At 35.2% G+C, this 13,739-nt stretch overlaps 1 protein-coding gene across 1 annotated transcript; it reads right to left on the reverse strand.

Moving 5' to 3' along the window:
- Window positions 1-1,338: 1,338 nt before the first annotated feature.
- Window positions 1,339-7,352, reverse strand: six7 (SIX homeobox 7). Its single transcript, XM_051899940.1, has 3 exons — window positions 6,681-7,352; window positions 4,085-4,248; window positions 1,339-2,912 (listed from the first exon to the last, which is right to left on the reverse strand). Exons 1-3 carry the CDS (start codon window positions 7,086-7,088, stop codon window positions 2,708-2,710), a joined length of 777 nt encoding a protein of 258 aa, XP_051755900.1. The 5' UTR covers window positions 7,089-7,352; the 3' UTR covers window positions 1,339-2,707.
- Between the last annotated feature and the right edge of the window lie 6,387 nt (window positions 7,353-13,739).

Genomic DNA, 13,739 nt, shown 5'->3' on the forward strand with positions numbered 1-13,739 from the left:
TCCGACCTTGTGGCTTTCTCATTAACTTTGAGCATTGAGAAGACTTAACCCTCACACTTTATTCTTTATCATTTATTTACTTTTTATATTTGTCTTTTTATGTCAGACTGCAATGAAACCCACAACCTCCCTAAAACACACTCAAAATCTACCCTTATGCCTAAAAATCCTTTCAATTGGAAACCTACATACAACAAATCAGGTTTCCGGAGTGACACAGGGATGGGGAGTCACCATAGATACATATCTATGGGGAGTCACAAGGTGACATATTGGGCATGGGTGTGGCCAATAATCGATTGTTGTTTCATAACACATATAATCCAAAACAATGCATTGATATAACGTTTGCTACTTTAGAAAACAAATCTCTAACATACCTAATGTCACCTCTGTTATTTCAAGTAGGAAACAGACAAAATCTTGCCTCGTAGTAAAGTGTTTGACATTTTCTATTGTGTGACGTATTATTGCAGCTTTTCACACAACGAAAGTGTACCATTTTTACAATGAAAGGAAGCAAAAGAAAAAAATAACAACTTGGCTTTGATACAGTTTGATACCTTACAAATTGCGGCGACACCCACAATGCACTTCAGTTCTCACGAGCGCGACGTCACCTGAGAAAGACCGATTACCGTTTGTGTCCGACGTTGTAGAGAGTGATACATAAACGCATTACCATTGTGATACATCAGCTTGTAGACGAGCCTATATAATTCTCTGTTAAACTTCACATCTAAATCAGTTTCTATTTTCACTTTGTGTAACGTTTACTACAGTTGAGCGAGTGAATCAGTGTAGTTACATTAAAGCTGTAAGGCATGAAGAAATTATTTCCACAGGAAAAAACATTTAAATATGTAATTTTGATTATCATAGATGAGTTTAAGAAATAAAATAATTGAATGCAGGGGGACTTTAAATTAGCCTACTGTAAAATATGGTGAAAATGAGGTATTAAAAGAATTAGTTACCTTATAATTGAGAAAATTTATAGCCTTTTTAACAAATTAATACACATACTTTTACAGTAAAATATTAAAACTATGCTACGAGTTGCCTTATTTACAGAAGAAAATATATTTAACAATGTAATACATAGAATAAAATATGGTTGAAATGTTTTTTTAACTGATTTATAGGAAGATTTCCAATAAATCAGTGGTCAATAAATTGACATTATTTTAACAATGGGTCATTTAGATGATGTTATAAGTGACCTGTACACTTACTAGTTAGTGCCATTAAGGGCACAATGGAGGTTCTGGATCCCTATGCATGTTTTGAACATACAGCCTTTGTGCTGCCAGCCGTATGACCACACGACACTCTCTCTTTGCTTAAAAAATAATTTCATTTATTTCAAAATTGCAAAAAACAGACAAATGAAAACAAAACAATCCTGATCTTGTAACTTCGGTGAGTATGGGTGTGAAAACGGAAAAACAATGGACGATCATACAGTCTCAAAAGTCCTCAAAGTGTAGGCACATAAAATGACTTCAGACTGAGCCGAGTGACTCTAATCGTTGAAATGAAACATACAGAGGTCGATTTAAAGATGATGTGTGTAATTTCTAAGATGTTAAAATACTTTCTCTTAGTGTTGTGGAAACCTGTTTGGTCACAGTTTTGCAACACCGTTTGGTGATGCAGAAATCACACAGTGTAAGGTAAGCAGCATTAATATTCCATAACATGTCAGTTAATCTATATTCATCCAGACTACACTCTTAGAAAAAAGGTTCAATGGGGTTCTACATAGAACGATAGGGTTCTTGACTCAATTTTAAAGAACCCTTTATGCCAAAAAAGGTTCTATATAAGGAGAAATGACTTTGCCAAAAGATAATGGTTGTATAATACTTTAATGTTTAATGGGTTATTTCATTTTTGTTCTAGTTATATGTTTTTGAGCTGTTTAATAAATAAAATTTAATTAACATTAAAAATGAATTCAACAAACAAAACAAATGAATTAAAACTAAATGCATAAAATGGTCAGATGATGTGAACCCCTAAAAGCCTGACAGAACCCTTGTTTAAGGTTCCATATAGAACCTTTTCGTCTAAGAGTGACATTGTTATATTCCTGTGTAAAACTGTTCAATAGTCTTATATCCTCATTTAACAACAATAAACAAAACATAACCAAAAACGCAATGTTAGCTTAAGTAACTGGCATAATCTACACTATATTCTAATGAAAACATACAGCAGCAAGTTATTTCTACCTTCCGTTTTCAATGGACATGCAGATCAGACAGTTTCACTTTCACGGTTTTGACAGACGTGTGTAGTGCTATGAAAGGCCTGGCTGGAGGACCTAGACTAGACTTCATGTACAAAATTTGCATAATATTTCCTGTGTATGATATGTCTCATATTTTGTGCCACCTGAGTATTAGAATGATTAAAAAAGCCAATGAACCCAAAGAGATTTATTTGGCACATGCCTTTTAAGAGGTCCAGTCTGCTCAATTTCAAGTGCACAGTTCAGTCTTGAAATTGTAGTTCCTCTTTGGTCAGTGACAGACCAAGCATGAACGAGCATTTTGTGCTTTTTTTGTCAAATCTGAAAGTCCATTCACAAGCTGATTTCTCAGTCTTTCCTTTAAGTGCATCTATAAGCTTTCACCAAATCCAGCAGCAGTCCTCTACCCTCCAGACATCTTATCAGTTTGGGAGGGCAGAGTTTGAGTCTTCACGACTCAAACTCGCTGTCGCTGCTGACAGAGATGTCCGGCGTGGAGGCCCCAGTTCCCCTCGGCCCGGTGCCCGAGCTGCAGTCGCTGTTCTCTGGGCTCCCGGGGCGATGCGGGGACGAGCCCTGGAGGTGTGTGTTGTGCTCCGAGGAGGAACATTCGGGAGAACTACCAGAGGGTAGGAGGGAGGAATCCTGCTGCAGTCTGGGGGGAAAATTAGAGATTTTTAACTCCACGCTTGAGATGTAAGTCAACACAAATATATTTGACTGTTCCAAAAGCACCATAAAAGTAGTCCATATAACCAAAGTCCCTTTAAAGAAAGTCATTTCGCTCAGCGGCCATTTTTGAAATGCCTCTCAGGCAACTCTTTCAGTCATGCAAGTACAGCTCCTATCTCTCTGAATGGGGAAACGTCAAATTTTCCAAAGCTGTTCACCAAGCTTATGATTAAATTATATATTTGAAATCACCAATGAAATCTGACAACACCTGTCATAAATTTTGTTTCTAAACACTTGACTGTTTTTATAGCAACTGGAGCTTCTAAAAACAGCTACAGTGATGCGATGACTTTACCAACTGGCGATTGGCTCTTTTATTTAGGAGGCGGGACTTATTCCGCCATATTGTGCGTTGCACTTTCTCCCATTCATAGAGCTGCACGATTCTGGAGAAATTGAGAATCACAATTTGTTTTCAAACAGATATCATGATTCTCCCACGATTCTGATTAGACTACTAAACAAAATAACATGTAATTTACTAATTTACAATGTAATTTAATTATTTTGAATGGTTATGGTGAATAAATGAATGAATGATTCAATGACTCACTCATAAATACTTAATTTGTTTAATTACTGGATGAATCAGTGTTTTTGAACTAATCTTTTGAATGAATGATTCAATGACATACATTATTTAACGGTCACTTGTCGCCACCTACTGGTATAATGATGTAATTGATACAATCTTTATTTGAGGCATCAAGTTTCTTTCAAAAGGTGATTTGTTATATTTTGATCGCTACCTTAGACATCAGTGTTTATATCTAAACTATAAACTTTGATCCCACTTCTGTGATATGAATATTTGTAACAGAAATAATGATACTAGGTGGTTGAAAAGACTGTGAAGCTGTTTCATAACTACACATGACAACTGCTCTCTTTTGCTCAGCGGCAACGAAAATGCAGATCTGAATGTTCGCTATGATCATACTTGTCAAAGGTTTAGACACAGGAGAATCATTGTCATGTAGGAATACGATTGTGTGTATGTTTGAATCTTATCTTTTAAAAATTAATCGTGCAGCTCTATTTCTCTGCAATTAATTTTTACAGTGTACCTGTAATACAGTATTTTTGTTTTACCTGTTTTTAGCAGATGCCGCTCTGTCCCGCTGTCTTCTGTTTTTGAACCAGTTGCCAACCTGTGTGGGAGTGAGACCGGTGGCCTGAGCCAGATGACGCTTTCTGGAGGGGTTTGGATAGGGATCCTGCAGGTACCATTCCCTTAGGAGACTACGAGTTCGCTCCTGGAAAACACAGAATAAAGACCATTGTTACTCAGTCCAAAAAAATACATTCTCTTGCTAACTTCATAGTTACACTAACATTTAAAAGTTTGGGGTCTGTACGATTTTTAATGTTTTTGTAAGAACCTCTTCTGCTTACCAAGACTTCATTTGATCAAAAATATAGTAATTGTGTAATAATATTATTACTATTTAATATAACTGTTTTCTATTGTAATGCATTGTAAAATGTAATTTATTCCTGTGATCAAAGCTGAATTTTCAGCATCATTACTCCAGTCTTCAGTGTCACATGATCCTTCAGAAATCATTCTAGTATGATGATATGAAGCTCAAGGAACATTTCTTCTTATTATCACCGATGATGTTGTGATGCTTCATATTTTTGAGTAAACAGTGAAAGAATTTCTTTTTCAGGAATCTTTGATAAATAAAAAACATTTATTTGAAATAGAAATCTTTAGTAACATTGCAAATGTCTTTACTGTCACTTTTGATCAGTTTAATGCATCTTTTACTGGGTAAAATAATTTCTTTAACCCACATTTTTTAATTGTAGTGTATATGTTGAATCACAAATTCATCTGATTTTTTTTTCAGCTAATTTCTCCAATTAGTTTAAGGCTATTTAATGGGTATCCAGAAAGAATGTTTCACTTTTCCAGGAAGCACTTTTTCAGAAATGAACTATGATAACCTTTTTGGCAAACCTTAATGTGAGTTTCACTGTTGTAAGAGTCCTTTAAAGGACTCAAGAAGGATAATAGCATTATATCTTATTAAAGCACATTTAAAATAATCAGTCTGTTGAGTAAGATGTATTTATAGATCGGTATAACCTGGCAAAGCATTTTTATTTGTCTGCTAAAGAGGATCAATCCTGCAGCTCGTTTCACCACAAAAATGTTTTGTCTGACAGCAAGTAATAAACTGGTTGTATTCAAGTTAGAAATCAAATAGAGTTGATTCATTGCAATTAGCTTCTCTATATGCATTTGTAGTCATGCAATAGTAGATATTTCAATCATGATGTCCTTGAAAATCCAAGCTAAGAAGGGCAGAAGTTGGTATTAGGCTTAAAGCACTGCTCCTGGATCAGGGCTCCTGAAGTCAATCCTGGTTTGTGTGTTAAGGCGGATCTCATTTACTGTCTGCTGGAGTAATCGGTCTACTGGTCAGTGATTAAGGTTCATTTCCTGCGCTAGTAACTACTGACCACCTTTGTAAAGTGACCCAGCACCCGTCACGCTACAAGGAGACCACTTTAAAATCCACTTTCCATTGCAATTCACATTCAGTCAGTCTGCAAAAACAATGACGGACTCGTTATGAGAGCTTTAGCTGTTAGTTAATCTGAGCACTGGTGTCTGGAACACGGTGAAAAGGTAGAAAGTCATCTGTGCGGAATGAGAGCTTAAATGCCACAGGTGGTCCTCGGCTCAAGAGGCTTAAAAACAAGCTGCACACAGACTGACAGCGACGTCTCATTGTGCTGTGAGAGCTTGTGCGCTCTATACAATGAGACGAATGGAGACGCTCGGCATGAGATCATAGGTGCAGGAGCTTAATGCCGTGTTTACATTGTTGCATCGAGAATGCAGTGTAATTAAGTCCCTATTTGTTTGCACTTTTAAAAGTGAAAATGTAATTGTGACCCAACGATCTATTTCTACTTAATCAGAAGCTTAAAACGACTTCGCTGTTACCTAATGTAGTCAGGTTGATTCAATCAAATTGAATTATATTTTTGATTTTTTCAAAACATTTTTTTTTAGACATTTTAGTCTTTGAGTTAGCTTTGATGAATGGATTCTATTGAATGTTTAATTTAATTTTTAATGCATACATACTACGTGTGTGTGTGTGTGTGTGTGTGTGTGTTGATTCTAGTTGGTCTACTGATGAGTAATTTTCAGTGGCTGAAAACAGTAACGAGAGAAGGGTGGCATGTTTTACATAATATTCATGCACAATTCACTATATTACAAATATTATTATATTCATATTACATCATATAAATATTTGAAAAAAGAAATTGTGTGTTATCCATTGACAAGGTTGTATAAACTTACTAAATTAGATATAGTATCACTAAATTATATCAGTCAAATGTTTGGACACACTTTGCTGAATTTATGTTTCTTATGATCTTAAAAATCTGAAGTGGAAAGTGAAAGCAAAACCCTTTCAATACAGTTTAAAAAGCACTTCAGTGAAGTTGTTTGAGAGGGTTGCAACTATGATAAAATATGAGTTTGGATTTGTTTAAAATTTATGGCCACTACATAGGCTAACTCATCTTTGTATGTGACATTTCAAAATTTTTATGACTAAGATTATTGTGTTAGGTAGACATGGGTGTGTGCCCTGACTTTTACTCTTCCTTCAGTCATCAATAACTTTACATTGACGTTTTGAATGTTTTGCCTCACCTTAAAACAGTGCGTCTTCTGCTCGCCGTCCCAGATGGTTCGAGGAAGGGGAAACTTCTTCCGGATGCGGTACTTCTCCACTGGGCCCAGCGGTCTCCCCCTCAGGCGCTCCGCCTCGCGGTAGTGCGCGTCCAGCCACAGGTCCTGCAGCTTGGCGTGGGACTCCCGCGTGAAACGGTGACTCTGCAGGATCTGATAGAGAGCATCGAAATTCCCTCCGTGGAACGCGACGAGCGCGCGGGCTCGCATCACCGACTCGTGACGGTTGAGAAGTTCACCGGCCGAACCGGGCACGGCGGCGGGCAGAGACCATAGGAACCGACCCAAGCGCTCGATATCTCCAGTCTCCTCCAGATTCTCGCAGACACGAGCCACCTGGTCAGGTGTGAACATCGGGAGAGGAAACATGACTAGGTTTGTCAAGTTTGGGTTTGTGAGTGAAAAGTTTTCGCGCCTCCTTATATCACCATTGCGCGCGAGCGACTGGGTCCACTGAATGAGTCTCTCTGGTCACTGATTTAGTAAAAGTAAAGCGGTACAAACACACTGATTGACTTGAGGATACACCTGTTATATAATGTACCTCTAGACCGACTGGTTTCTCGGTAGGATCTGGGTGAACTCGCGGAACACCGGCGTCTTCCAGTTCTCGGTGCCGCTTCTAGTAAAGGAGGAGCAGCAGAAGTCAAGCCTATTTATAGAGAGATTCAATTAGCATCTTTGTGCTTGTTTTGAGGGGGATTATACGCCTCGGTCATTAGCCACTTAGCGGGGGGTTGCTGTTCGCGTAGGGGACTGACGAGATGATCAGATTGTTAGACTAACTAACGACAACGGCTGACAGCGACTTCATTTCATTCTGCTGGATAAATACAGTAAGAACGACTCATGATGCAGTCAGTGAAAACAGCTCTGGTTTACTGCAAATTATAGTTTTGTCTGCCAATGATGTGAGTTTGAAGTGACTGTAACAAAATATTAACTACTAGTAAAAGATAATTAAATGTCTTCAAGAAGGGCGTAAATAGTTTATGCAACACCTAAATTTCAAATTGATATAAACACCCCTCAATCTTCTTATGTTAGATATCAGAAATACATTCATTTCATTTTGCATATACACTGTAAAAAAATATTTTCATGATTTGTTATCACAACATTTTTTCTTTTGTCAAATCAACTTAGATAACATAATATTTTGAGTTTCTGTTGATTAAATCAATCGCCTTCATTGCATTAACTCAAATTTTTAATTTTAATGAACTCAAAATTTTACGACAACCAGGTAACTTACTTTTTTAAGTTAAACCAACAATTCTTTTTTACAGTGTAGTAAAAAAAAGACTTAAAAAGTCTGAAAAATTCATATTGCGGCTTAAAAATGTAAAATATCTGCTGGTATAAAGACATTGATGAACATGTAATGATGTATTATAATGATTTAATATTTAATTATCTATTTATCTGTCTGCCAATCACGTAACTATACTTTTTTGGTAGATTACAAATGGACTAGTCACTTACATGTGACTAGTTAAAATAAGAATATAAAAATTTTAATTAAAAAAAATCTATTAAAATCAAATATTCATCAATATTTAGTGATATTCAATCTCTCTATTGTTTGTGTGTTGGAGAAAATTAGTAGAAACTTAATTTAAAAATCAAAACAGTTATAAAAATATAATTTTGCACATGCAGGCAAAAAGCTGTACTATACCAACTAAACCAGAGTGTCTTCGAATTTGAATTTTGATTACATTCATAGTAGATTTTCAAACTTTTCTCTGAATAGTTGAGCCAGTTCTGACACAATTTTTAGCTGCAATTGTCCTTGTAGGACAGAGTAAACCAACCATCTCTGTTGTTGTGGCCTTTCAGAATCTTTTTTTTTACTTCTGAGTTGGTGATCAGGCGCTGTACGTGATAAATGGGCTCATGTAGTCAGAAGGTAAATGGACCAAAGGGCTCCGGTGTTGTTGTACCGCCTTTAATTGGGATTTCATCAGAGCGAGGCGCTTAGGCCATGGAAATCACTATCGCATGCTGGTCCAAGGAGACGTTTTGAGATGCATGTTGCCTAAATCGCTTCAGAATCCACCACAATCCCGACTGACTAATACCTCCTTAATTAATCTGGACACGTTTATACCGTATCCTCTGTGACCCTGGAGCAGGTCTGAGCGCCTGATGCCCAACACCACCTTGGGCCACCGTATTACAATAATATCCCCTCTCTCCATTCAATCCCTGAGATCTTCTGGCCATTAATCAGTCCTCCAGGAGACAATTTTACTATTAATCCGGTTTAACATAAGCATCTGCCAACAAATTGGTTAAACAAATGGGTAATGACCCTTATTTTTGAAATATGCCTGGCTAAGGCTGATTATAGATGTGTTGTTCTTAAAAATAGAGGTGTGGCAAAGCATAGATCCATTTTCCACAATTCTTCAGTAATCAAAGTTCTTGATGATGAATTCATTAATTTCTGACACCAACTGTGACTACAGCAGGGGGAATAAATTATTGTGTTTTATATATATATATATATATATTTATGTTTATATACAATCTAAAAAATGCTGGGTTAAAAATAACCCAAGTTGGGTTAAATATGGACAAACCCAGCAATTGGGTTGTTTTGGGTAGTTTTATTTAACTCAACTATTGTTTAATTGTTTAAAATGAACCCAAAATAGGTTGGAGATTAACATTTATTAATATGTTTAATGAATGAACATTTATTAATATGTTTAATAAATACTAATTAAATAATAAACATTTATTAAATTGCTTATTAATAAATGTTCACCTTTTGATTATTACTGTTGCCTCTAGTAATTCTGTGTCTGATTTTTAATCTCCAACCTATTTTAGGTTCATTTTAAGCGAGCAACATTGTAATTTTTAAATTGTAATTTTTAAACAATAGTTGAGTTAAATAAAACAACCCAATCGCTGGGTTTGTCCATATTTAACCCAACTTAGGTTTTTTTTAACCCATCATTTTTTAGAGTGTATATACACAAACAAATATGCACCTTTAAAAGTTTATATACACAATTTCTGGATTTTTTTACACACTTTGTCTGATGGAATGTTTAAAATCTTAAAGAAATTCACTTTAAATGACTTTTTTATGAAAAAGGCACCAGTTTCAATTACCATTTTGCGTTCTTAAAGGGATAATTCACCCAAAAATGGAATTTCTGTCATTAATTACTCACCCTCATGTTGTTCCACACCCGTAAGACCTTCGTTCATCTTCAGAACACAAATTAAGATATTTTTGATGAAATCCGAGAGGTATATGACTCGTCCATAGACAGCAATATAATCAACACTTTCAAGGTCCAGAAAGGTACTAAAGACATCGTTAAAACAGTTGACATGACTACAGTGGTTCAACCTTAATATTATGAAGCGCCGAGAATACTTTTTGTGTGCAAAAACAAAACAAAAATAACGACTTTATTCAACAATATCTTCTCTTCTGTGTCATTCTCGTACGCGGTTTATGTTCAGCGCTTCCAGGTTCTACGTCAGAATGCCGACTCATTATTGGCTGGCTCCTGCATCAGCATCACACGCATGCATCGTGCTGATCACGTGATCAGCTTTGGCCAATACTGAGCCGCTGTTCTGATTTAGAACCTATAAGCGCTGAACGTAAACCGATACACACACTCGGATTTCATCAAAAATATCTTAATTTGTGTTCCGAAGGTAAACAAAGGTCTTACAGGTGTGGAATGACATGAGGGTGAGTAATTAATGACAAAATTTTCATTTTTGGGTGAACTAACCTTTTAAATTTCATAATCACCAGTTTGTTTCTGAAGAACTTCGAATCCTATGAACATCAGACTGCCAAATCTTTTTGGCAGTCTGAAACATTCGTTGAACTTTGAAACATTCTGTGCTAGAAAAACAAATCATTTTGTTCTGGACGAGGTCACAGCATTTTTAAGAGTCAGCTTTTGTCTAATTGAGCTGCTGCAGACTGCATATGGCTGACTTAAAATTAGTCTTCTTAATTGTGCTCTCAGGGCAAATGATGTTAAATCTTCATATGGACTGTTCAATAAAGGTTGCAGTCAGGTGAAGGTCGAGATTTAGAGGGTTTTATCTGAGTACAAAATGATCTGTCTAGATTCACATTGATCTGTCATTATGGGGGGTGGGGGGGGTGGGGGGTCATGTTTGTTGTCATGGAGAACAAAAGCCTTTGTTACGCCTTTCAGTGAGACTACCATTAACATCTGTTACCTGTAGTAAATCACCAGCAACAGAGTCATCACAGCTAATACACTTTTACAAGACTTTAATATTATTGTTTTCCCTAATTAATAATACTTAAATGATGATACTCAAAGTCCTATTATTATTATTACTTAAATATATTATTGTATTGCATTTTCAGCAGTTAAACTGCAGTAAAAACGGCAACTGCCTTTTTTTCACATTCTACATATAAATATGAAATTATTATATTTTGACAATAAATCACTAAATTAAACGAATTCTTACAATTTTTGTTCTTATAAAAATATGAACGTATGTATATATAAAACAGTGCTGGGTAGTAACTGATTACATGTAATCTGGATTATGTAAACAGAAATTAAGTACTTGTAATTAGATTATATTACATTTTAAAGTAATCAGACTAGTTACTTTTTTATTGATTGTATGATTACATGTAATTCTCACAATGGCAGTACATTATTCAATACATTATTGATTCTCCCATACTTCTTTTTTATCTTTTAAATGTTCCTTTCTAAAAAAAAAAAAAAGCCTATTGCTTATATTCCAGGTTTGTGAAACTGCACACAGACCAGCCATTAATCACTGAAAACTGAGACCCACAGGCATTTCATCACTGTTAATGGTCACATGACATGTAGGTAAACAAATAAAAAAAAGTTGAAATCTTTTATAGTAAGTGTTTTATTTTAAAATTATTTATTTTAATCAAGAAACCGACTACAATTTGTAAGTAATCTACCCAGCAGTGTGTGTGTGTGTGTGTGTGTGTGTGTGTGTATATATATATATATATATATATATATATTCATTTGTAAAAACTTTTTATGTTTATTTGTAAGTATATTTTTTAAATATACAGTCAAACCAAAATTTATTCAGACACCTTGAACATTTCATTCATTAATACAGTTTATTCACTACAGTTTAAAAAAATTGTAATAAAACATGACATGCAAAACATGCAAAACATGGTCAGGTCAAAGTGTCTGAATAATTTTTGGTCCCAAATTTTTATCAATTTTACTGGTAGTCCACTGTATGAAGAATTTTTGGGTATAATATCACAGTTTACTATATTTTGCTATCCTCACTTACATAAATGAACTATAGTGCCCTGCGCCCACTAGTAAAAATATATTAAAAAAAAAATATATATAGTGTCTGAATAATTTTTGTTTGACTGTATATTTGTAATATATAAATTATATTAATAGATTACAGCAAAAAACAGAAGGGGAGAAATGAGCTCAGCGAAAATCATTTTCTCTATTAATCTGACTCTCAGACACAGCTCACACACACACACACACACACACACACACACACACACATGCAGCGTGCAAACAGGTCCAAGCTGTTTTAACACTCTGAGAACAGACTGACTCTGAAATCTGCTTAACCCTTCCCAAGCTTCTACAAGAGGATGAATCATAAGATGAAGATCGGATGAGTGTGTGTGTGTGTGTGTGTGTGTGGCTCACTTATTGACTTATGGATCGATACTTCTGCCAGTGAATGTAGTTGGAACAGATCAGAGTAAAACACTTTCTTAATTGGCTTGTAATCCAACATTGTTTTCATTTATTTCATTATGTCTGATTTGGAAATTTCAAATATGATTGTTCTTCTAAAACTTTAATTTATTCAAATGTTCTCTGATCACTTGAATAGAGCCTTTGAATTAATTAAAGTGTTCAGTTGTCTGCCAGTTACAGGTTTGTTTAATATGCAAAACCTTCCAAATAAAATTAAAATATTATATTTAAATAAATTAAAAATGATTAAAAAAAAAAATTAAAAGGTGCATTATCATAAATTAATACAGCTATAGCTGTCATTTCTGTCATTTTTTTTTTTTTTTCAGCAAACCGTCCAGAACAAACAGATTGCAGTTCCTACAAACAGATTAAAAAATTACAAAATCAATTAAATGCAAATTGTATGCACAATATGCTTATTAATTATATGCTCTTTGTTTCTATCTGTCCACAGCTATGGTTATGATCCGATAAGCCGAGTTCATATATTAAGTGTCTCTTCACATTATTTCCAGTCTTTGCCATGGAACCCCACTTGGCATAATTAATTAGGCTTAAATTCGGCTCCTTCTGCTTAAATGAGCTGTTAACATGGCCAGCGGGCAAAAGCAGCAGGGGTGTGGAATGGAGTATTACCACGGGCCTATAAATCCACACAAACACAGTTAACAAGTAAATGGGTGGAGAACTAATTAGTGTTATCTCCTTATCATGGAGTATCCTCATTTACCCAAGACAAGAGTGACACACAATCACAAAAAACGTGCTTAAGGGGTGCTCTTACTGAAAGACACACACACACACTAATACCCTATTGCAAACAGCTAATTACAAACTCGTTTGCAAATCAATGCGACACTGTTGCTGTATCTCCCCCCTCCCCTCTACAACACGCTGGTGCCATTCGCAAAATAAACGACTGCTCCACTTCCCCTTGTGTTGTTGTGGAGTGGAGGAGAAAAGATAAACTGTTTTCCAATCAGTGGAATAGGAAGAGTACACACACACACACACAAACACACACACGTTTGTTTCTCTATCATGGTCAGGACTTTCCATTGACTTGTATCGACTTTATTATATTTGTATTTTTTTTTAATTATATATTATATTAGACTATATATTATTTTTTTTAAATTTAGTATTTTAAGTTGTTTTACTTATTGGGTAACTAAATCAAAGTATGTAAACAGTTGTATTGTTGACTTTATTGTCTTTTTATTTATATATTATATTATAGAAATTT

This window comes from Ctenopharyngodon idella, chromosome 7, assembly GCF_019924925.1.
Source record: "Ctenopharyngodon idella isolate HZGC_01 chromosome 7, HZGC01, whole genome shotgun sequence".
NCBI lineage: Eukaryota > Metazoa > Chordata > Actinopteri > Cypriniformes > Xenocyprididae > Ctenopharyngodon > Ctenopharyngodon idella.